Source organism: Megalobrama amblycephala, linkage group LG13 (assembly GCF_018812025.1).
Source record: "Megalobrama amblycephala isolate DHTTF-2021 linkage group LG13, ASM1881202v1, whole genome shotgun sequence".
Taxonomy (NCBI): domain Eukaryota; kingdom Metazoa; phylum Chordata; class Actinopteri; order Cypriniformes; family Xenocyprididae; genus Megalobrama; species Megalobrama amblycephala.
In genome coordinates, this window is record NC_063056.1 from 24892762 (window position 1) to 24915363 (window position 22602).

General features: G+C 37.8%; 4 protein-coding genes across 5 annotated transcripts; all 4 read right to left on the reverse strand.

The window, feature by feature from the left end:
• Window positions 1-517: 517 nt before the first annotated feature.
• Window positions 518-2526, reverse strand: rbfa (ribosome binding factor A). The gene is made up of 7 exons (XM_048152547.1): window positions 2172-2526; window positions 2052-2082; window positions 1713-1880; window positions 1397-1509; window positions 1239-1323; window positions 1030-1103; window positions 518-947 (listed from the first exon to the last, which is right to left on the reverse strand). Exons 1-7 carry the CDS (start codon window positions 2372-2374, stop codon window positions 581-583), a joined length of 1041 nt encoding a protein of 346 aa, XP_048008504.1. The 5' UTR covers window positions 2375-2526; the 3' UTR covers window positions 518-580.
• Window positions 2527-5484: 2958 nt separating this feature from the next.
• Window positions 5485-10694, reverse strand: adnp2a (ADNP homeobox 2a). Its single transcript, XM_048153469.1, has 4 exons — window positions 10410-10694; window positions 9943-10060; window positions 9071-9163; window positions 5485-8850 (listed from the first exon to the last, which is right to left on the reverse strand). Exons 2-4 carry the CDS (start codon window positions 10048-10050, stop codon window positions 6094-6096), a joined length of 2958 nt encoding a protein of 985 aa, XP_048009426.1. The 5' UTR covers window positions 10051-10060; window positions 10410-10694; the 3' UTR covers window positions 5485-6093.
• A 3061-nt stretch (window positions 10695-13755) lies between these two features.
• pard6ga (par-6 family cell polarity regulator gamma a) lies at window positions 13756-18011 on the reverse strand. The gene is made up of 3 exons (XM_048153307.1): window positions 17666-18011; window positions 16905-17127; window positions 13756-14981 (listed from the first exon to the last, which is right to left on the reverse strand). The coding sequence occupies exons 1-3, from the start codon at window positions 17729-17731 to the stop codon at window positions 14029-14031; spliced, it is 1242 nt and encodes a 413-aa protein (XP_048009264.1). The 5' UTR covers window positions 17732-18011; the 3' UTR covers window positions 13756-14028.
• A 433-nt stretch (window positions 18012-18444) lies between these two features.
• On the reverse strand, window positions 18445-21552 carry zgc:136493 (uncharacterized protein LOC692276 homolog). Of its 2 annotated transcripts, none has more exons than XM_048153817.1 (6): window positions 21245-21552; window positions 20769-21144; window positions 20509-20680; window positions 19257-19435; window positions 19084-19180; window positions 18445-18959 (listed from the first exon to the last, which is right to left on the reverse strand). In XM_048153817.1, the coding sequence occupies exons 1-6, from the start codon at window positions 21329-21331 to the stop codon at window positions 18806-18808; spliced, it is 1065 nt and encodes a 354-aa protein (XP_048009774.1). In that variant the 5' UTR covers window positions 21332-21552; the 3' UTR covers window positions 18445-18805. The 2 variants fall into 2 exon arrangements, with proteins under 2 accessions (XP_048009774.1, XP_048009775.1); XM_048153818.1 differs by having other exon boundaries at window positions 21237-21521.
• Window positions 21553-22602: the final 1050 nt, after the last annotated feature.

The window sequence follows — 22602 nt, forward strand, 5'->3', positions numbered from 1 at the left end:
ATATGCTAATTATTTATATCATTCGTAACATTACATCTTTACTGTCACTGTTGAACAATTTAATGCATCCTTGCTGCATAAATGTAGGTTTTTTTTTTTTAACGATAGTGTACGTAACTTTCTTCTGCAGAACATGAAAAATATTTTGAATAATGGTGGGAACCAAACAACATTGGAGTCCACTAAATGGACAAATCGTCACCTTGGCATTATAAATGTTCTATCTGACATTTTTGTCAAAATTGAGTTATTCACATATTCTTATTCTATGACAACTTATTTACATTATGTGATTTTTTTTTTTTTAAGTTGTGTACATTTTGTGTAACTCTTAATTACATTTTTAAATGACAGAATTTTCATTTTTAGGTAATTTAAGGTCTGCTATATACCATTTATTGGTTTTAAAGGTATTTGATATGCTGTACCTTGAAGATGATCTTTCCTACCTTCTGTATTACATAGGAACACCAGTGAAAAAAATCAACTGATCACCTGTCAAAATATACACGGTTACTTTTTCCAAAGCTTGAAGATTTTTATTTTACAGGCCACACTACACAGCATAACAGTTCTGATTTCAGTGTCTCCTGTCGTCCTCTTCCATCAGCTCCGAGAGCTGGCTATCCACCAGGCTATCCTCGTCACTGTCCTGATCCTCTTTTTGAAGGCTTCTGGACAAAAGGAAATCCTTAGGAGTGATGTCATCGTCCTTCATCCATTTAGATTTCTGTTTCTTTTTCTCTATGAGTTTCTGCTTCCTAATATCTGCCAGTGTGTCCAGCTGCTCTTGTGTCAGTCCTCCTACAGCAGGACTCTGTGTGAGAGAGTCTCTCGCCCCCTTCTCTCGTTTATATGCTTCGATCTGTTTGTGCAGAGCGTCGTGATCGATGCCAAACAAAACGGGTCTTTTCTTGTCTCCGGATTCTATCGGCTGCAATTTGGTCCTTTGGAAGGTCAAAGCAATGAGAAATGCATCCATTCATTCAAAACAAATATTAGGTTTTATTAAAACTAAATTCTTCTTACCCGATATCACTGATGGATAAATGTATGTTGTTTTCATCTGGACCAAAATCTGCTTTCTTGAGAAGGTTTTCAATCTGATTGAGGATTGAACAATAACACACACACACACACACATTAGCTATTTCATCTACAAAATTCATGCACCACTAATTTTGCTGTAAAATATGAATATTAATTGCTTATATTATTATTAATATGTGATCAGTTACCTCAGTGACAGCAGCATATTGTTTATCTCTGATGAAAACCACAGGAGGAACACTACCAAGGATTTGGTGAGAGATGAGAAGATGTCTGAAAAACATAATAAAACATGATAAAATTCCCTTCAACTTGTTAAAACAAAAGTAACATGAAAAAGACATACCGTATGCGAGGAGCACATTTGTCTAAAGCCTGCTGAATTTGGCTGTCTTGCTCAGCCGACAGACTCGTCTTCCAGTATATTCGACATGCAGAGAAATCTGGTGGTATTGAAACCTTACATGGACAAGGAGATGCATAGCTTAGGGTGGTACTGAAATCAACATTTGCATTGTTTCTTTTGTGTTCCAAAAGAAAGTCATACAGGTTTAGAACGACATGAGGGTGAGTAAATGATGTAAGAACGTTCCTTTTTGTTTAAATTATATAATTGTATAATTAACGATGGCACGAAAGTTAGAAGGAAGAGCACATCCTACTTTGGAAATCTGTACATTGTAGGCACTGATCTCTGAGTTGACCTCATAGGAGCTCAGCAAGTCTGTCACTGCTTTGTAGATGATGTTGTTCAGAGTCCTCACACGAACACTGTCCTCTTTATTTCGCTTTGATGGTTTCAGGAAGCCAGGCTGACCAATAGCTGTGGCCTGGATGGGTAAAAAGTGCAAAAAACATGTATCGAATTGTAGAGTTCATGTTTAGTCATTCTCACACAGCTTTATTGTTCACATTAACAATATTTTAAAAGAGTATAGAACACGAAAATACATTTAAATATTAATTTTAGTCATTGAAAAAATATTTGGAAGAATTCTTACCTGTAGAGGAGATTCATACCATTGTTTTTTCCTGTAAAGAACGATAATGTAACTCATGCAAGTTCATAGAGAGAATTGGCATAACTTTGTATTTATCAATTACACAAAACACAGACTCACTTCTTTTTGGCCAGCATCTTCATCAACTTATTGCCTCCAGAAAGACGAGTTGAACTATATATGCTTCTTGCGTTAAGCATAACAGACCAGGACAAGCGCTGTGTCTCAGGTTGTGCTGTCGATTTACATATTATGCTCGTTATTGCAGTATATCGACTGAATGCGCATTCTTTATAGCACATAACTCTCTTGACAGCCAGCATGATCACTAGTTTGGTTTATCCCTGGCTTTCACTCACTCAGCATCGACTACATTTGTCTGAAGGCGAAGGGTGAAGTAATTCATCCAGATAGAGTCGATCGACGACGCGGATAGATTGCGTATATGACGTCAATTTGTAGGCCAACCCGAAAGGCAACTGTGCCACTTTTTCAGCGGCTTTGGTTCTGGAAGTGTTTTTTTATCTTTATTTTATTTTTTTAATCTTTAATTGGAGTTATATATGCCATGAAGCAAATCAACAAGCTAAGAGGTGAAACACACATCACAAACTTATATTTGAACAAAAGACAATATTTGGGTGGAGGTGGGGATTTCTCTGCAAAATCATGGGTTTTGTATCATTTAATCATTTGATTATTCCACATGATTATTTTTTTTTTTAAAGCTTCAATAAAAGCATATACCATTGATTAACCCTGTAAAGCCCACTGTTGCAGAATTACAACATCACTTTCAACAATTTTTAAAAAAGGCTTGCAAATGTTTTTTTTTTCTCTCAAGACCACATTTACATAGTTAATGGGTTCTATTGTTTGTCCTCACAATGCTATTGGATAGAATAAGTGTTTGTAGGTCCAGTCATCTGGCCATGAAGTTACTCTACCTGCATATTTTGCGTCAAGCTCATCTCCTTTTTTTACATGACTGGATTTGTCAAGATTCAAGTAAGTAAATTTCCTTACACAGACATCCCAACCTGCAAAAAGTCATTTCAGGGAGGTATCCAGGGAGGTATAAAAAAAAAAGAGGAAGGAGCTATAAGCTATAGGCATATGCAATTATTCGTTAATTATGTTTAAATATGTAGATTACTTTTACTATTTATATAAGTTGCTTATACTATTTATGTAAACTGCTTTTATTTATTTTCCATTGCAACTTTAAACAGGTCTAAGGAGTTTGTTGTTTTCATGTAGCCTTGGCAACTTGCCTGAATAATATGCACATGAAATGAAACTTGTCAACTCACCTCACTGATAATTGATTGGTTGATTTGCCGAAAAAGGCCATTCGGGATGCTCTCTGTCTTACATGCGCTTCGCACACACGCACACACACACACACACACACACGCAAGGTCTCTCTCTCGCTCCCTCTCCCTCTCTGGCGTGCGCGCGCTGGTTTGAAACACAGTCTCTATGCGCGCTCTTGCTCGCTCGCTCTAGATTCCGGGAGATTTTAACTAATTTGCGGGCATCAGGGAGCCGCTATAAATATGCGGGAGACTCCCGGAACTTCCGGGAGACTTGGGATGTCTGCTTACATATTTTTTTTGGTGTTTATTACAATGTCTATAACACAGATATATTTAGTTATTTTGGAAAACATTAATCAAATTTGATTTAGAGCTTGTTAAGTCCATGTTGTAATTCTACAACGTTGGGCCAGAGTGGTAGTCAAAATAGCCTGTGCTCCTACATGTTACATAAGGACACTGCACTTCTCACATGGTCACAAATTGAAATTTAAACTGTTAGATTTATTGTAACTAAGTTCTGAATGTGCTTTTCTGTTAAATTTGTACTTAGTTTAGTTTAGACCATAATTAAACACAGGAATAAACTGTATGTGGGATTTAAAACTCCATCATCCAGAGCAGTGAAACTCCCTGTATCCTTGTAGTTTATTTGTTTTTTAACTTCTAAATGATCCTGAGATTTTTTTGAGTGTTGGCCAAGTAGAAGTTTATAGCATTAGGAGCTCTGAATGATTTTGGGAGGGATTCCTTTTGCATTCTTCAGGGACAGGTGTGAATGGTCTTGAACATGAACCTGTAAGTGCTCTGGGGGGATGCATGTGTTTCTTTAGTATGATAAGTAGAGAGATAATAGGCCAGCCAGACAGTATTGTTTGAATGTAGTAGTGGAATTTTGATTAGCATTTGCATTGAAATTATAATACTTTGATGGATAATATACTTAGATCTCTACCCTCGACACATGGTCTACCACCCTATCTATTCTTTCAGTTTATCTACAATATAAGACCCATTTTGTATTATTCACTTATAATTTTTTTTTTCCTTTTTCCATTTCAGAATACCAAGATGTCATCGGAATACCCCCCACTGGATGTACGCAAAGACATGACTGCACATTTCACAGTAAAGACGAAGAGAGGACGCTGTAGACACTGCAGTAATAGATACACAAATACATTGTGTAGCAAGTGCAATGTTTGCCTGTACTTCTCAGATGAACAGAACTGTCTTAGGGACTATCACTGTAAAACACAGACTTCATTCAAACCACATTGAAAGTGATAGAAGAAAAAGTGTTATAAATACAATTTTTTTCAATATTTTTATTAATAAATGCTTATTCATAAAAAAATATGATTGTTGTGTGATTATTACTCATGATATATACTGTTATGGGGCTAAGTAAGCAATCAGCCCTGCAAATTAATGCTTAAATGCTCTTTATATCTGTTCAGACAAAGTGAGCACAAATACAGAAATTCTGCTCCCAGCTAGGCCCAACGTTGCAATATTACAACATTTCCCTAAAAACTTACTAAAAAGTAAAAAATGTAAAAAAAAAAATCTTTATTTTCTACATCAGAGGCCTCCTAAAACAATATCTGAGAGGTCAAAAAAAAAATTGCTCTTTTTTTTCTATATTTGGGTATTACAGGGTTAACAAACAGTAGGTCTTGTATTAAAAGTTTCAAAAACACTTCTCCTATGGATAAAATGAATGGGATTTTTACTTCCATAACCCAACAGTTGAACTCTATTCGCTGTGGTTCCCTCAGTAGTTTCTCATGAGTATTTTATGTTTTTCGAATATGAATTTTGAAGCATGTTTTAATAATTTAAGTATTTGTTTACAAACTACAATGGTTTTCTGATTCCTCAAGCATTTACATTCACATCCTTGTGATAGACATAGTTTTTATGTAATGACTTGTCAGCAACTTACTTTTTCTTTTTTGGATAATAAAAAATGACCATGTGTAATATACAGTATGTCATGTGTAGCAATAATTGACAACTTAAATATATAAAACACCAACAAATTAATAACATCAGGAAAATCATACTTGTTAAATCGCAAAGAATTTTATATTGAGTAAACCACACATCTGTAATATTTAGTCACGTTTATTCCAAGAGGCAAATACAACTGCAAACTTTAAATAGGACACGGAGGCACTTGTCTTTTTTCACATGTCTGAAATGATTACAGTATATCATATGAAAAAAAAAAAAACATGAAAACACCATAAAGTGTCTCTTTCAGTGATACAGTTATGAAATGCTGCCTAAATTGCCAGTTAGTAATAATAATTAACCAAGCTTTCATTTTCTTTACAGTTCTAATATAAAATGTTAAATGCCAAACTATTTCACTAGACATCCCCAAAAGTATAGTACAATTGTCCCAAAAAAAGTATGACTTTAATATAAAAGATGGGTGAGTGTTTTTTCTTGCAATAAAGATATGTAATAAAAAACTTTTTTAACATCATCATCATCATCATCATATGAACTATATACAACAAAAATACGAAAATGTCGAGTGTAGAGTCTTTTCAGCATTGCTGCAGGTTCCCCTTTTTCCATAGACTAATGCCAAGAGGCAAACCATCTTATAAATCCATTAATTTTAAATAAACACTTTGCAATGGTTTACATCCTAGTGTGAACATGCTGTATACAAACAGAATTGATCAAACAAACATGTTTAGCCATTTTTACAGAGGCCGTACCTCTGGAATGAAGAGGTCATGTTCCATTTCATTCACTTCCTCTTTTTTAACAGTTACCTCTTGGATGAAGAGGTCATGTCCCATTTCATTCATGTCATCATTTTCTTTTTTAACAGTTACCTCTTGGATGAAGAGGTCATGTCCCATTTCATTCATGTCTTCATTTTCTTTTTTAATAGTTACCTCTTGCATGAAGAGATCATGTTTCATTTCACTCATGTCCTCTATTTTAACAGTTACCTCTGGAACAAGGCCATCATGCGTCCCCACGTTCGCATCCTTTTTTTTAATAGGCGTTACCTCGGGAATGAAGAGGTTGTGCTTCACCTTGTTCACTTCAATCATTTTGAACCCGAGACGTACACAAACCCTCTTCTTCTGAATTGCTTTCAAGCACTTGGTGAGCTTGCTGTTAAAGTGAGCCTTCACGTCAGCCTTGTTTATCCACAAACGGGAAGCGAGCAGTTCGATTTCGGTCTTCGTCACGTATGGCTTTCTGTGGAAGTACTGCGAAAGGAAGTCTTTTCTGTCCTCAAACGATGTCCTCTCCATCCCCATTGGTTCCAAGACGAGTTCAACTGGAGTTTCAGGGACTTCTACCTTTGGAACTTTGGAGTTCCTTCTCCTGTTCTTCGGAGTGGTTACTTCTTTCTTTGGCTTGGCAAGTTCAAGACCCCCTTGAAAAGCCACGTCTGAAGAACCGGCCATCTGAACAGAAGTACATAAATCACCATCAAGGTGTTCCGTTGTATCTGGATTTAGCTGCCTCTCTGCTTCCTTGACCGCTTTGGGAGCACAACGACACCGCTGCACATGAATGGAGATGGTTTTCGGTGTCGATTTCTCGGCATACACCCCAAAGCAATATATGCATTTGTAAGCAGGTGTTTTTAGTATTGCATGAATGGTGGGAACGATGTGGTGTTTTGTTTGAAGATGGAGCTCGTAGTCTTCAGAGTTCTGAAGCTTTACTTGACAAAATGGGCAGGCGGTAGGTGCCACCTTCAACGCTGTTGCGTATTCTGCCTTGTCTGGATACATTTTTATGTATAGCTTATCTTGAGTGCTGGTGACCAGTGCAAGGTTAAGCTCACGGTTGTCAAGAAGATCTTTGGGAACATCTGTGTTCAGATTAAAAGTGTTGAACATGAGGTTGCCCTCATCGTCACAGTCGAGATTGAAATGTTCTTTTATGAAATGCCGGTTTTCCTTGATTCTCAGACTGTGCTCTTTATTGGTGTGCTCCATGATCTGCTTGAAGGAGTAGAACATCTGAGGGCAGAACAGACACTTCAAGCCATGCAACAAATGCTGGAAAATCCCCTGCTCTGTCAGTAAAATCTTGCACCTCAGGCACTTGACAGTGTGATCGTCATGCTTCTTCAAAAACGGTGCGAGCACAGCCAGCTCATTTGGTGCTGAATTTCTATTTATCGCCCTCTGAACTGTAGGCATGAGACCTGCTGGCACCACCGCTGAATTTGAAGGCTGGCTGATCTGGTTTTGCGTCAATACCACTTGAGCGGGACCACCGTGGACGGGAACGGTGACTTGAAAGGGCGCTAGGGTGTATGTCGGAACGCCGTTGACTTTGTTGCCTGTGGGAATGAGACGCACAGACTGCGAAGCTATGAGAGGAGCTCTGGGAACTGACTGGTTCAGCTGAAGACCTTGAGTAACGAGAAATGGTGGACGTACACCCATTTCGCCTGGGAGGTTGACCTGGACGCCGGGCGGAAGCAGTACCTGCTGTGCTTGCTGGGTCTGTGGCAGCCTGGGAATGGACATAGTGATGGGTACCGTCTGGGGTGCACTTTGCGGCATGTTTGGCATCACCATATTACCTGGAGAGGTAGGCAAAACTTGCGGCATCCCGCCGGGGGACTGCTGATGCTGGGCATTCTGAAGCGCAGCCACAGTCGTGCCTGACAGTAAAGCTTGCGTTTGTGGGGACAGAAACATCTGCCCTGCACCAGGAGAGCAAAACAAAGCTGTCGTGTTGCTTGGGCCTGCCAGAAGAACCGTACCGTTTCCATTTGTTTGTTGCATCTGCTGCGGCATGTAATTCGGTCTTGCGAGTAACGTGACCTGCTGCATCGCTTTTGGAGCAAGGCTCAGCAGATTCTGCAATCCGGCCATTTGATTCATGCAGTCTTTTTCGATTATACAAGGCATTATTTGCCAGTGCAGGTCCTTGTGCTTCTCTGAACTTAAAATGTGATAAAGTAAATGTTCAATGGTCTCTGCTGGCAGTTTGCACACTTTGCAATGATATTTCATTGACGCGCCATCGCGTATCTGCACACCTCCAGCCTTTTGCGTACTGTCCGACCCAAGCCCGAAGAAGCGATCCAGCATCGTAGCATAGTGATTTACCAAAACGTGTTTCTTCATCACGTATAGTAAAGAGTCATGATAGCCGCAGGTTGCGCATGTGTATCGGTCATCGGCGGCATCAGCTGACACTGTAACTGACACAGTTTTCTGTGCGTGAGCCAAAGAATGGCTGGGGTTGCTTTGGAGAGGTATACGATGGGCTTTTGATGGCAGCATGTGGAAAAACTGAATGTGTTGCTCTGTGATTTTCGGAGCGCTGACAAATGGGCAGTAGGGGCACATTAACAAACAGGCCACTTCCAGATCTTTCCAGTGACAGCGATGGATGTGACTTCTGAATGTGGGTACTGACCGGCTGGAGTACCAACACAGACTGCAGCACAGAGCTTGGCTCCTGTATGGATACTGAAGGACAAAAGTAATATCAAGATTAATATGGCTTGAAATTATGTGTACAGTGTAAAAATATTCATCCCACTCAAACTGAAAAGTTTAACTGATACCTTAAATTATTTATTAAAATAAAAGTGGTGCCAAACATATTTAAAAAGATGGAAACAAATATGTTATAACATCACAAACAATCATTTTTTTTACAGTGCAGAATAGATGTTATGCAAATCACCTTTTTTTTCTTTTTTCCAACATGACCATCAGTGAAATCATCCCATTCTGTGTTGTCAAAACTTGCATCACCAGCATCAAAACATTTATATGTCTGTTGGAAACAAAGAAAATTTCATTAGCAGACATAATGATAAAAGAAGAAATATCAGTATCAGTAAAATAAAGACAACACAGTTAAAAATAAAATAGTTTTACATGCTACATGTGAATTTAGGCAACTGAGAGTATAAAAGACTGATTATTGATTATTAAAAATTAACTTTACATTTGCTGTCATCTACAAATCATCTCATTTAGATGTAAAAATGATGTAAGAATTAAATATTCAATACAGATCGACTGATCAATTTCTTAAAAATCAGCTGATAATCAATAGATTATCCATTTTGTTTTTTAACTCGTTATTCTGGTGACGTATGCCGGACTTCTCCAATCAGTTTTCTCCATTTTCTCCTTTTTTTAAAATCGACTGCAAGCTTGCATTCAGATCTGCCTCCATCCAATCAACAACAGATGGACAGAACCATAGAAGTCCCGCCCTACTTTTTTCTTTTTCAATAATCCATTTCACTTGGATGCATGTCACAATATGGAAGAAATCAGCTATTGCTTCTTCCGTTACATTCCAACTTTAACAGTGATTTCTGAAATGGTCCATTTTTTGTAAATGTCTTTGTTTTATCTTGTTCTTTTGCAGTTTGTAAGGTTCTTTGAAATAACAAAAATGATTTGGTGAAGTGAGTGACACTGAACTGTAATGCAGCAAAGACCTATAATGCAGTTAACAATCAGAACATCAGTGAGCCAATCAAAATCATGCATTCAACAGAGCCTTAGAATAATCAGAACATAATTACTACAATAATCTACCTCCATTAAATCTTGGCACTGCTGCATCCCGATGTCACACAAAATACTTTTGACTCGTTTCCTTGGTCGTCTGAGTTTAGTCAGGTTCTTCACTGGAATTTGATACATTTTGATGATCCTATAAATGAAAACAGAAATAATACGAAATGTTTCTGAATACCCTGTTAAATCAATGCATGCATTACTCTTTCAAACGCCAAATTCAATCCGTTTATTTTGCGTCAATCTAATGCAGATTAAAGAGACCTCTAAGTTAACCTAAATTATTGAGGCCTATAACATAGTTATAATAAATTTAGCTAGTTGTAACCATGTACCTAGCAAGGTCTGTGTTTCAAACCAGTCTCGGACATGTCATTATAATTGTTTGAAGGAGTCGTGCCTTTTAAGTAGTACGGAAGAAAGACCTATACATGTCATTCATAATCCGAACTGTATTTTAAGGTCTATTATAAACCTGTGTCTACCTTTAATAATCTGACACAGAGCTGCGATTGAGTGGATGGATGTCTGCGTGCGTCCGTTTTCTTCCGGCGTCACTGGAAGGCGCGCAGTATGGAATCGGCTACTTCATCGTATGAAGCATCCAGGTTGCGCTCAATCCGTGTTCCTTATTGCAGTGATGATTCTCTGGTGAAATATGAACCGAGCGCAGGATTGCCCACTTTTGATTATATCTCACTAAAACATCACCCCACTCCTGCTGAAAAACATGGCGCACAGGAAGACGGGAAGTGACGTTTTCTGATTTACATATTGCATAGTGCAGAACCACCAATGGGAGAATGGTGGGCTGATCTTACAAAGTTGATCAATGTAATGGCCATTGGTTATTGGAATTAACCATAAGACCATGGCTGTGAGTGATGTTGACACACCTGTGGTACATCACCTTCAGAGATGCTTTTATGGGGAGATGGAGTGATGGATTGAAGTATGAGATTATGATAAATGATGAGAAGGAAATGGGAGTGTTGCTTGCTGTCTATAATATGCAGTGGCTACCTGTTGCAGTAGCTATAGGTGGTCTCTTGCATCAGTGCTGATGTCACCACAGCAAGTCAGCTCAGTTTAAAACTATTCACATCCATGTACCAGGAACATATCACTAAAGGGCCCGGGGACAATTTTTTATGGGAATCTCCATTGGGCCCAGTGAATGCATGATACAGGGACCTAAATGGGCCCCCTGTCATCACATCTCCTGACAATTCCTTTAGTTTGAGAATAAAAGTAAAAACACAAAACTTCATTCTCATGTACGCCAAAACTGTTACGCCAAAAATTACTTTCACTGTTGTGAGTTTTACTGAATCCTTTTTTGTCAATGTTACCATGTTACTTAAATGCATGTAATCACTTGAACTTAAGAGGGTAGTTCACCCAAAAATGAGAATTCTATAATCATTTACTTACCCTTATGTCATTCCAAACCTCTATGACATTCTTTATTCTGTGCAACATGAAGATATTTTGGCATTGTTTTGTGTGTGTGTGTGTGTGTGTGTGTGTGTGTGTGTGTGTGTGTTCAGCAGAAGAAAAGAAAGGGGTACAGGTTTGGAGGGTGTCCCTTTATGCACCATTGTTGATATGAGCAATTAAAGACCAAGATCAGCATGATTATGAGTCAGCATGGAAGATTTTCACAGTTTATATTGATTTTATGGAAGTTTACTGAATACTGGAAAGTGGGTGTATTGGATGCTTGTGGGGATCTTGTGTAGAAGTCAGCAGCTGTCAACCTGTAGCTCTCGCCTCCTCCTCCTCCTGGGAAAATTAAGGTTGCTCCTGAAAAAAATCTAGTGAGGCCAGCAGGGGGAGCTCATCCTGTGATCTGTGTGGGTCCCAGAGCCCCAATACAATGATAATGCTATACTGTAAAAAGGCACAGAGATGTTAAGTCAAACACTGAGATTTTTGTTTGTTTGTTTGTTTACTTACTTAATAAAGTTATGAATTAACTAAAATGTTAATAGCAATTAACTGTAAGAGATTCAGTAGTGTTAGTTTAAGGGGGACCTATTATGCCCTTTTTCAAGATGTAATATAAGTCTCAGTCTCTGCTCAAAATATCCCATAGATCATTTATTATGTTGTAAATGCCCATTTTTGAGTGGAAGGAAAAACATGCTGTTTTCGTGCATGTATCTTTAAATGCAAATGAGCTGCTGCTCCCACCCCGCTTTCTAGAAGAGGAATGGAGCCTATAGCTTGTGCCTCAGATACAAGACGAAAATATCTGTTTGGTTTTGATTATCATCTCTATCACGGTCATGCACACGTGACATTGTAGTTCATCATCATGAAAGTTTTATTATCTGCTATATCAGTCTAAACTTCTGATATATGTTTTTCTAAGCACACACATCTGAAGCACGCGCACAGAAAGCTGAAAGCTATCAGCGCATCCTGTGAGTATTATGCTAAGTTCTCTTTCATGTGTTATTGCGCTTAAAGGGGCTATATGTAGGAATGACACCCAGTGGTCGAAATAGGTACTGCAGCCCAAATTCAAAATATTGTTTGCCCCGCCCCCTCGTCCAAAGACGCGGGTTGCCAGCTTGAGGACACGCAACAAGAGCGAGCGCAATTCACAATGAAAGGTGAGGAGACTTGCTGCAATCACACGGGGTGCCGGCGTTAACGCTTCTCATTTACTTTGAATGGGTGACGTCACGCATTGCCGAACTGAATTGTGGGTTCCGTCGCGTTGCTTCACTCGCGTTGCAAGCGGCAGACATTGAAGTTTTCTCAACTTTTCAAGCGCCAACGCAGGCATCATCCAATTAGATCACCCTATGCAAATACCCTACAGCAGTTGCTAGCCAATTGCGTTTGTGCAACACCGGAAAGCAATGTGATTGGCTGTTATCACTTTAACGGTCGGTCAACACAAGCTTCAGACACGCCCTCCATCAAGCGCTGACGTTGACGCCCCATGTGAATGCAGCGTCAGTTGATGAGTTGATTTATCTTTGTTTTAATATGCTGTTGTTCATAGAGATTTTTACATGGATGCAGAGGCTTTTTAGGTCAGGTAGAATCTGCAATTCTCTGACCCAGTTTGCTTGCTGGTTTCCATGGCTGCAATGCGCGGTGTTTTCCGCCAACTGGCAACTTGTGATGTCTAAATACTATTGGATAAACTGACAGCACATGGTTTCGCACAGACCAAAACAAAGACAGACATTCCGACACAGAATGCACATTTCAAAGTAGAAAGTTTTTCTGAGAAACAACTAGGTGAACTTAGCATGTTTCCTAAATATCTGCAAACATATTATTGGGGTATTTTTAAGCTTTATTAAAGTAAAAATCTTTTAAACTATCAAATACGCACAAGGTTATGTCAAAAACACACAAAGTTCACAAACACAGTCTGTTATGTCTGTGAATGTAAACAGCAAGTAAAGAAAACACATGTAACATCTTTAATAAGAATACATTTATTACTTTAATGCTGCTGTTAAATGCTCTGGTGATAAACATGGCAGACTGTGTACAGCTCACCCAGGGCAGGGTCTATGCTAATAGGGCAGAGTCCGTCAGCAGTTGTGGGCGGGGCCTAGGCATTTGTGACGTCACAAAAGCTAAATTCTCAAATGGCTTGTTCTGAGACACTGCTTATGATTTATGGGGATATAAAAAAAAAGGAGTGGTTGGTTTTTTACCATTATAGGGTGGTTGCATAAACACTGCTGACACACATTTATGTTCAAACACCATGTAAAAGTGAATTTTGCATAATATGACCAAAACATTTGGTTACCAACATTTTTCAAAATATCTTCTTTTATGTTCTACAGAGGAAAGAAAATCATACAGGTTTGGAAAGACATAAAGGTGAGTCCAAGATGACAGAATTTTCATTTTTATGGTGAATTATACGTTTTTTAAAAACATTTTTTATGATGTATAACAAAAACTATACTTTGACATATAGAATCTATAGTAACCTTAAAAGCTATCAGTAAAAACTTGCAAGACCTGCAAGTAATGCATGCACATGACATGCAAAAGAATTCTATGTACACAAAGTCATTTCAAAGTTTAAAATGGGTGGTGTCATTTCAGAAGGTTTATCTTTTATAAAATCACAACAATTCCATCTTCCTCCATTGCCCCCTGGGGCAACAGTAAATGGCGACTCAGATCAACATGCCACGTGTTTAGAATGTCATGGGTACTGTAGCTTTCCTGTCTGATGGCCGGATTAAACCCATAATGCTGCTTGGCTCTCAGATTCCTGTGAAGAGGGAGTCTGTGGTCAGTGTGAGCTGTATAGGTCAGGCAAGGCTGAGAGTGATAGGACGCGGCTGAAATGAGCGAGTCAGGCCGTCTGGCAGAAACTTGGGGCCTGTAGGAAGTATTAACATGTGGCTGAGAAGAACGAGAGGCGGTTGAAGCACCAAACTGCCGGGACAGGTGTTTGATGGGGCTCTCGACAACCACGTCTGCATCCTCTTCGCTCTCAGAGCCAGTACCTAAACCATAAGCTTTCATTATCATAGGTAACCCTGGGTAGCTTACAGAGTCCATACTATCAAAATAGTGTCCCGAGCTTGAGGAACTGCAGCTTTTCCGCCTTATGTTGTTATGCTGGTTTGCAGGTTTCACTGTGATGATGAGGTTGTGGCTGTTGGCAATCATCATGTCGGTTACCTGATCCAAAGTCTTCCCCATAACATCAATACCATTCACTTCCAGGACCTGATCATTAATGGCTAGCAGTCCCGTGCACGCCGCCAGTCCACCAGGTACTATGCGGGAAATAAAGATTCCTGGAACCTTTTCCAGACCGTAAGGAGTAACCCTGACTGTAGTACCATCACGAATGTAAAAGCCCAGAGGTCTGTCCGAGCCCTGGCGATACAGACGCACTCTTCGGTGGCATTCTGGTATGATGTCCACGTCAATGATGGAAGAAACAGGACGGAAGTTCTGTGGCATGCTGATCTGAAAGGTTGGTTTTCTGTGGCTGACAGGTTTCTTTCGCTTTGTTGCATCATCAGCACCTGCGTTATCCTGATCAGCTTCCTCTGTAAAACAGTGCGGGATGTAAGTTGAGTAAAGTTCTAAAATTATGAAATCACAGACTCTGATCTGATTATATCAGAACTTTCTGATCACAGAATGAATTTGAAACGTCATTTATAAAGACATAATTTATACTGTGGAAAAATAATATTATAAATAAGTGTAACATTTAGTTTCTATTACATTACCTCACTATAGTACTGCACTGTTGAATGTATGATTTATTTAAAGGTGCCCTAGAACCAGTTTTTACAAGATGTAATATAAGTCTAAGGTGTCCCCTGAATGTGTCTGTGAAGTTTCAGCTCAAAATACCCCATAGATTTTTTTTAATTAATTTTTTTAACTATCTATTTTGGGGCATCATTAACTATGCACCAATTCAGGCTGCGGCCCCTTTAAATCATGCGCTCCCTGCACCCCCCCCCCCCCAAAGTTCACACAGCTAATATAACCCTCAAATGGATCTTTACAAGATGTTCGTCATGCATACTGCATGCATGCATTGGATCATGTGAGTATAGTATTTATTTGGATGTTTACATTTGATTCTGAATGAGTTTGATAGTGCTCCGTGGCTAAAGCTAACATTACACACTGTTGGACAGATTTATAAAGAATAAAGATGTTTATGCATTATACAGACTGCAAGTGTTTAAAAATGAAAATAGCGACGGCTCTTGTCTCCGTGAATACAGTAAGAAACGATGGTAACTTTAACCACATTTAACAGTACATTAGCAACATGCTAACGAAACATTTAGAAAGACAATTTACAAATATCACTAAAAATATCATGTAATCATGGATCATGTCAGTTATTATCTCTCCATCTGCCATTTTGCCATTGTCCTTGCTTGCTTACCTAGTCTGATGATTCAGCTGTGCACAGCTCCAGACGTTAATACTGGCTGCCCTTGTGTAATGCCTTGAACATGGGCTGGCATATGCAAATATTGGGGGTCATACATATTAATGATCCCGAATGTTACGTAACAGTCGGTGTTATGTTGAGATTCGCCTGTTTTTCGGAGGTCTTTTAAACAAAAGAGATTTATATAAGAAGGAGGAAACAATGGAGTTTGAGACTCACTGTATGTCATTTCCATGTACTGAACTCTTGTTATTCAACTATGCCAAGGTAAATTCAATTTTTGATTCTAGGGCACCTTTAAATCTATTTTTATCTATTTAAATCTATTTTATTGTTTATTTTTTAAAATGATTTCATTTTTAAGTAATCCATTTTCATTTTCATTACATGTAAACAAACAAACAAATGTCCAGATGAAGTAATCATCATTTAATAATCTCCCTATAAGAAAAATATCATTCTTTTTTTTTTTTTCACTAAATTTAGCACTTTTATATTTGAAATCTGATTATTTATTCTTTTCTGTATTTTTTATTCTTCATACTTCCTCTATGTTTATATATATATATTCTTACATAAATTTATAACCAGAATTATTTCCAAATTACTCGGTGACTTCTAAAAACTCTGGTAGAGATCACATGAACTAAAACGGAAAGCAAAAAGATAATCTATCTGGCAAACAAACACACCACATGGGAATACAGAGCAATTATACTCAAGTACATGATTCTCAACTAGATAAATTCCTTCTTTTTCTTCCCTTTTCTATTCCTTCTTCAAGACGATCAAAAAGAAAACTAAATAAAATGCCTTGATTGAAGGCCTTAAGGTCTTAAAATGATGTTTTTCATAGAATTAAATATCTACAATTTATCTACATGCAGAATCTTCAATAAGAACTAAACACAATTTATATCCTTCTTATGTGTTTGGAAAATAGTGCCCTGTTACATACATTAAATTATATTATTTTTGTTGTGAGGTGAGATAGGTGGATCAGAGAATAAAGGAAATTAAAGATATTTGTGAGCTTCTTCCCTTCCTGTACCTTGTAGCTGAATGAAGATACGCAGTAAAGATTGTGTGGAGGTCACAGCTTTGCAAAAGTTGTCATCATTATTGATAGGCAACAGCTCTCCTTGGACATCCGCATAGCCGATTAGGACATCCATTTGCCATAGGTGATGCAAACGCACAATAAGCCTGTAGAAGTCTTTATACCTGCCAGGCTCCCAGCGATCCAGGGAAAACCTCCTGAATTCTGCACCAAACTGTAGAGAGAAAAGCACATGAATGAAATTGCATGAAAACACTGTAGGCTACTGAACACATAATATACAGGGTTTCTCTTTTATGTTCTACTGGACAAAATCGGTCAACATGGTTAATTTTTGATATAAGATTTGTAATCTTACAAATCTTTGTGAGCTTCAGAAGCAGTGAGTGACCTGTGACTGTATTCAATCAGCTGAAACAATGGACATATTTTAGAAGTGAGCCGTTTCTGGATATTGTGTAGGTTTGGATTGTTTAAGTCTTTGTTTGCAAAGGTACTTCCCCTCAGGCTAATAATACTAAAAAAAAAGAGCGTCGTACCACAGAGATACATGTAAGATATGTTACAATAATTCTTTGAATGAATTTCAAATATGAATGACGAATAAGTAATTCCAAAAATGTACTTCAATAAAATATCATGAAAGAAATGCATATCGCCAACATCAAAGAAACTATATTGCAATATAATAACTGACAGATGCAGAATAGAGATCAGTAATCAGAATAAAAGTAGCCTATTCGACAACTTACTTTACTTTTCACCTCGAGGACCGAACAGCTGCGCAGAGACTGAGACTTTCGAAGTGCCCGGTTCATGGTGTCCGATGAGCGGTAACTGCCCCACTATTCGAAAACCACTCAGGTTTTGTTTAGCTCAGCGTGACAAAATACGTGTTCGCATCACGGAAAACGCGTAAAGCAGGATGAATGTCTTGGCAAAAGACGATACAACATGGAAACAACGGCATCATTTTCAATTCTAAGTAGTCCACAAAAGTGGTGAAGAATAAATACATATATTTTTTATTTATATTCTAACCATATATATTTATATATTTATAAAGTCAAACCAAAAATTATTCAGACATGTATGTGAGGATAGCAAAATAAACGGTGACATATTATACCCAAAAATTCTTCATACAGTGGACTACCAGTAAAATTTATAAAAATTTGGAACCAAAAATTATTCAGACACTTTGACCTGACCATGTTTTGCTTAAGTGTTAGCATAATTAAGATTATTTTTTCTGACACAGTTTAACTCTGAGATCTTGTCATATATATATATATATATATATATATATATATATATATATATTTTTTTTTTTTTTTAAACTATAGTGAATAAACTGTATTAATGAATGAAATGATCAAGGTGTCTGAATAAATTTTGGATTGACTGTATATATGTGTGTGTGTGTGTGTGAACTGTATGTACTGTATAGAGAGACACTAAATGAAAGCATGAAAGCTAGGATGATATCCTAAAATGTAATCTGCAGATAAAAGAAACAAGAAAATAAAAAAAGTTTGCAAAGACACCATACATTACAGTGTCACAAAGTTTATTTTTGAGTAATTATTTCTTCACATCAGGATGATCACAGTTGTGACAGACTTTGTTGAAGGGAAATATATTACTTTATACTGTGCTATTCAATTTAACAAACAATTTAATATTCTATGTGGAATTAACATATGAAGTATCCATGTAACATTTAAAAGGTGGCTCATATGCACACACACACACAAAAATCACAAAACAATCACATCTACTATACATTGTACTATGTAGTTTTAAAATATGATGATTTCCATCTCCATTAGTATTTTCTATGTTTTGCTGGTTAAAAACAAAGCAGGGACAGATGGCTCTGTGATCTGGCACTATGCCTTGACCTCATCAGGGATCTGGCCTCCAGTTAGAGCGGCCAAGGCATTGGTCACCATCCTCTCCACCATGATCTGAGACGTCTCCTTGGTGTTGGTTCCTACATGAGGCAGGACGATGACATTTGGGATGGCCAGCAGGGGATGATCCCTGTACATAACAAAGAATCATAATTTATACAGTGGCGTGTTTAATGCAGGAAAAAAAAAACATTGCAATTTTACAATCCTAAATATTATTGCAATTAAACGAAAGTGTACCAAGCAAAGCAAACCTGGGCAATGGTTCGGGATACGTAACATCTAAAGCAGCAGCTCGTATCATTTTCTTCTGGAGAGCTTCCACTAAAGCATCTTGGTCTACTACCAAGCCTATGAGAAAAAAGTAGTTTTCAAACAAGACTGTTTCCCTTTAATTAGATTGCTTTGTTCCAGCCTATTACATTACCTCTGCTGATGTTGATAAGGGTGCTATTGGGTTTCATCATGGCAAACTCTTTGGCACCAATCAGTTTGTGCGTCTGAGGGGACAGATTGACCACCACCATGACGAAGTCTGACCTCTGTAGCAGCTCCTTCATGCTTGCACAATATGTGGCCCCAACTGCTCTTTCTTCACTCTCAGGCCTGAGCATATAAAACACTGTGAAATTATATTTAAGGCAGGGATGCAAAACTCAGTTCCTGGAGGGCCCTGCGAATTTTAGCTTCAACTCTAATTATACGCACCTGATCCAACTAGTCAAGTTCTTTAGGCTTATTTGAAAACTACAGGTATGTGTTTTGGAGGAGGGTTGGAACTAAACTCTGCAGGACTGTGGCCCACCAGGAACTGAGTTTTGCACCTCATATTTAAGGCAATCTAATGTGAAATCATGAAGCCTTATAATGAAATATTCTCCCAATCACAGAGTAAATATGTAACCAAGCTGAAGGGCGCCATTGTAATTTCACACTTTATATCAAAAGGAATTAGTGCCGTGGGACAACACAGTTTAAGATCAAAAGTTGGGGTCAGTAAGATTTTTTCAACATTTTCGAAAGATGCTCTTATTCTCAGCAAGACTCTATTTATATGATCAAATCATAGTAAATACTGTAATATTGCTAAATATTATTGCAATTTAAAATAACTGATTTCTAACGTAATATATTTTAAAATGTAATTTATTCCTGCGATGGTAAAGCTGAATTTTACTCCACTGCAGCAGGCATTAGTGTCACATGATCCTTCAGAAATTATTTTAATAAGCTGATTTGGTTCTCAAGAAGCATTTTTTTGTATTCTTATCAATGTTGAGAACAGTTGTTGATGCTTAATATGTTTGTGAACACCGTGATCATTTTTTTCAGGATTCTTTAATGAATATAAAGTTCAAAAGAGTAACAATTATTTGAAAAAGAAATATTTTGTAACAATATAAATGCATTCACTGTCATGTTTTGTATTAATTTAATGCATCCTTGCTGAATAATAGTATTAATATCTTTGAAACAAAAAAACCTTACTGACCCCAAACTTTTACAGAGTAGTGTAAATCAGTGACTTTTTAAAATATTTTAAAGCAATGACTAACCACTTTATGTTCAAATGGACAGAAACAGACATTTGAAAAAAGAGAATTGAGTTTACTAATTATTCAAGCTGGTAAGAAATTATTTAGTGAAAGAGGGAGCATTTCAAAGTCCAACAGATTCACCTTCGATTCCTATTGTGGTAAAGGATTTTCATCTCAAACCCTTGAGCTCTTTTGGCGATTTTGTATCCTATTCTACCCATGCCGACGATGCCCAGGGTGGCCCCGCTAACATCAGTGCCCAGAGAAGACTCTGGAAAATCATCAGATTCCCGGAACTTGGAAAAATTGTGCCCTGCAGAGAAAAGGAATATCACAATGGACTCAGTGAACAATATGATAAACCAGGAATTAAGTATAGAAAAGGAAACTACACATCTCACCCTCAACAATCTTTCTTGCAGATGCCAACATCAAACTCATGCCAATATCTGCAGTGGCGTTATCCACCACATGAGGAGTGTTGGTAACTTTGACTCCAAAGCTATTTATCAGAGGAATATCAAGGTGGTCTACTCCTACCCCACCATTAACAACAGCTTTGAGGTTAGGCAAAGACTGTAACAGGTTTTGGTCAACTTTAAGAGCTGCACCCCACACAAACAGTGCCTGAATTTTGTCAGCGAAGTCTTCTTTCCTCTGTACAAACCTCTCATATGGGATAATAGTGAAGTGTTTCTCGATACAAGCTTCAAAACATTTGTAGATGCCTCCAGGTGCTCCAAGTGTGGTAGCTAATATGCACGGTTTCTCCATAACCTGTGAGAGAATTAGCTCACACTAGCATAATGGGCTATAACTCTATGTAAACAAAATTACAGACTAAAAAAGTCTTATATGAAACATCATACTTTCTCACCACTTGTGTGACAGTCGATCGCAGTCTGAATGCTCCCCGGATGAGTCTGATTGTCATGTGCAACATTGTATTTTGTATTCCAGACATGGTTAATCAAGTACCGATTAAGACCAAAGGTAGGATCCTGTAAATCATTATTATGTACCGCCCCTCATTCTCAAAAAATTAGACGATCGCCAAAAAGGGAAACCTACTTAAACCTTTTAAAATCATCTGTTTTCATGTTTCATCATCGGGGGATTTAATAGTTGCTAGACACAAAAATAACCAGAAGGGGGCGTTAAAAGCCCGTTAAACGAATTTATTAGCTCTGGCCCATTTCTGTCACAAGATTAAGTTCATGTGTAGTTGTTTGATGGACATGTGGTGCGTGTTTTTACTTGTACACAATATTATTTCCAGATTTGATTTCCTATTAATTGTATAATTTCCTTTGCTCACAAAAATTTTAATGAAGGACCCCTGCTTCGCTTTGTCAACAATGGTATTTTGGTTTAAAGTTTATTGTTGTACGCCTATGTTTTATATTAGATTTATTAACAAGCCCACTATAAATTTCAAATCTTATCATATATATTGTCAAAACCTCTCTCTCTCATTCACAAATTCTTATAATGCAATTTCAAAACACTATATTTCTGTTGTGCTGATGATGAACCAACCATGTGAAGAGTGAATTTGCTAAAATATGAACATTTGAAGGCCATAAATTATATGTTAAAGGCGTTGGCGGTACTGAGGGCCATTGCATTAATTCCAGAACAGTTAGTAGATGGCTATTAATGGCTGCAGCAGAGCTCCAGCTTTCCCGTGGCCTCCATCTGTTTGAAAATCCATGTGTAGAGGTTCAGCGTTATCAACAACCAAATATTTCCACATACTGAAACTCTAGAAAGTAAATATGTTTTCATTTCCACTATTACAGGAAACTAAACTTCTTTCTGAGCTATTATGTATTGTCTCAACAAATAAAGTGCGTAATATTGTTCATTTATTTACAAGGCATTTTAGGATCGGCTACTCTAATACAATGATGCCCGGTGGATTCATGCTGAACACCGCCAGTCCATCTGCTACACTTGAAGATATGCCACAATAAATCTCCATATCTGAGTAACCTCTCATATGTGTGTATAGGGGCAACCTATTAGTTATTGATGACAGTGGATAAATAATCCAAAGAAACTAGACATTCATAATACCTTGTTATTTCAATACATTCCTTTAACATCTGACCAACCCTTCAAGCATATGTGGATCTACTAAAGCAGAACAATCACTGCAGACTTGAATTGTGTCCTTTCTTTGCAATAAAAACTACTTCCTTGAGAGTTTGCTTGGTTTGGCAATCAACCAAA

Excerpts from the sequence above, each read along its gene's own strand:
- rbfa (XM_048152547.1), bottom strand. The coding sequence starts at position 2,374 with ATGCTGGCTGTCAAGAGAGTTATGTGCTATAAAGAATGCGCATTCAGT. Across the intron at positions 1,881-2,051 it reads GGTATGAATCTCCTCTACAG|GCCACAGCTATTGGTCAGCC; the intron begins GTAAGAATTCTT and ends TTACCCATCCAG. Across the intron at positions 1,104-1,238 it reads AATATGCTGCTGTCACTGAG|ATTGAAAACCTTCTCAAGAA; the intron begins GTAACTGATCAC and ends ATCCTCAATCAG.
- adnp2a (XM_048153469.1), bottom strand. The coding sequence starts at position 10,050 with ATGTATCAAATTCCAGTGAAGAACCTGACTAAACTCAGACGACCAAGG. Across the intron at positions 9,164-9,942 it reads AGTGCCAAGATTTAATGGAG|ACATATAAATGTTTTGATGC; the intron begins GTAGATTATTGT and ends TGTTTCCAACAG. Across the intron at positions 8,851-9,070 it reads TTGGAAAAAAGAAAAAAAAG|TATCCATACAGGAGCCAAGC; the intron begins GTGATTTGCATA and ends TTTGTCCTTCAG.
- pard6ga (XM_048153307.1), bottom strand. The coding sequence starts at position 17,731 with ATGAACCGGGCACTTCGAAAGTCTCAGTCTCTGCGCAGCTGTTCGGTC. Across the intron at positions 17,128-17,665 it reads TCCTCGAGGTGAAAAGTAAA|TTTGGTGCAGAATTCAGGAG; the intron begins GTAAGTTGTCGA and ends TTCTCTCTACAG. Across the intron at positions 14,982-16,904 it reads TATCTTCATTCAGCTACAAG|AGGAAGCTGATCAGGATAAC; the intron begins GTACAGGAAGGG and ends ACTGTTTTACAG.
- zgc:136493 (XM_048153817.1), bottom strand. The coding sequence starts at position 21,331 with ATGTCTGGAATACAAAATACAATGTTGCACATGACAATCAGACTCATC. Across the intron at positions 21,145-21,244 it reads GATCGACTGTCACACAAGTG|GTTATGGAGAAACCGTGCAT; the intron begins GTGAGAAAGTAT and ends ATTCTCTCACAG. Across the intron at positions 19,181-19,256 it reads CCTTATCAACATCAGCAGAG|GCTTGGTAGTAGACCAAGAT; the intron begins GTAATGTAATAG and ends TTTTTCTCATAG.